The sequence below is a fragment of the Schistocerca nitens genome, chromosome 3 (assembly GCF_023898315.1).
Source record: "Schistocerca nitens isolate TAMUIC-IGC-003100 chromosome 3, iqSchNite1.1, whole genome shotgun sequence".
In the NCBI taxonomy this organism is placed as follows: domain Eukaryota; kingdom Metazoa; phylum Arthropoda; class Insecta; order Orthoptera; family Acrididae; genus Schistocerca; species Schistocerca nitens.
The window spans coordinates 995,499,284-995,500,604 of NC_064616.1; the positions used below are offsets into that span (position 1 = coordinate 995,499,284).

General features: G+C 38.9%; 1 protein-coding gene across 1 annotated transcript; it reads right to left on the reverse strand.

Annotated features, from left to right (window-relative positions):
• Positions 1 to 391: 391 nt before the first annotated feature.
• Positions 392 to 868, reverse strand: LOC126249520 (uncharacterized). Its single transcript, XM_049951173.1, has one exon. It carries the CDS (start codon positions 866 to 868, stop codon positions 392 to 394), a length of 477 nt encoding a protein of 158 aa, XP_049807130.1.
• Positions 869 to 1,321: the final 453 nt, after the last annotated feature.

Sequence of the window (1,321 nt, forward strand, 5' to 3'; positions counted from 1 at the left end):
CATACCCCACCATTTTTAAAAACACTTCGGCAATAATGTGATGCTAAATTAAACTTGCTTATATTTATGAGACTTAATTCACTAGCCTTGCACCAGTGTTCAGATAAACAAATACAAGAGACATCAGCAAGATTATTCAAAGCTACATCTAGATCTAGTACTTTGTTTCTGAGGCATTGAATATTCTGACACATTATCCTGACTGTTTTGCAAGTATTTTTTCTTTTGTCATTACCTGGTAATGTACGGCTTTTTCCATAGTACTTGTGACTTATCTGCAAATTTTCTTGCTGATTTGTCACAATCTTTTCCTTTTCTTTGTCTGAAGCCATAAAAAATCCTTATGTAATGATGTAGATGTACCTTGTCTTTGACTCCTCCTTAGGCAGTGTTATGTTGCTGCAACTGTTTTTGATGGTTTTGTTGCTGCTTCTACTGTTGTTGTTGGTTCAGTTGCTGCTGCACTTGTTGCTGCTGCTGTTTCTGTGGCCGGAGGTGGTGGTGGTGGTACTGGTAGTGGTTGTGGTGGTGGTGCTGACAGGATTCTTCGTGCTGTTGCTGCCTCTGATTCTTCTATTGGCACTATTTCTGTTGATGGTGGATCTGTTGTTGTAGTATCTGTTGGTTTTGCTGTTGTTTCCGCCAAAGGTTTAGTTGCAGTTACTGATTGTGGTTTGACCATTTGTGGTAATTTTACTGCTGCTAATGGTGATGATTTTGTTGTTGCTGTTGCTTCTGTTGTTGTTGCTACTTGTGAGGAACATGCTGTTACTGATTTTTGTGGTGTTACTGTTACTGTCGTTGATGGTGCTGCAGGTGTTTGCTGGTGCCTTTTTATCAATGCCACTAATATCAACAACACAAACATTTTCGAATGACTGCATATACTGGAAAAACTCTCATTAGCAGAATCTCTTTGTTCACACAAGACCAGCGTGGCACTAAACTGGAAGAGGGAAAAAGTGTAGCTGGGATAAACCTAGATTTGTCAAAAGCCTTTGACACTGTTCACCACAGCATACTTTTGGAAAAGCTTGAAGCTATAGGTATCAAATGACCGGTAAAAAAATTGTTTGAGTCTTATCTGGAAAAGAGGATGCAGGTGGTTGAAATTACAGCACCAAATAGTAACCAAATAATTAAACTAATATCAGATCCAAGGGAGGTCACAGTAGGAGTACCCCAAGGAAGTGTATTAGGCCCCTTGCTGTTCCTCATTTACATTAATGATATTCAGGTGTCAGAGAGAAAAGCTAGAATCATGTTATTTGCTGATGATACTAGTTTAATAGTTAGTGATATGAAGCAGTCATTGCACAGT

Bases quoted from the DNA above. Each gene is read 5' to 3' on its own strand.
- LOC126249520 (XM_049951173.1), bottom strand. From the start codon at position 868: ATGTTTGTGTTGTTGATATTAGTGGCATTGATAAAAAGGCACCAGCAA.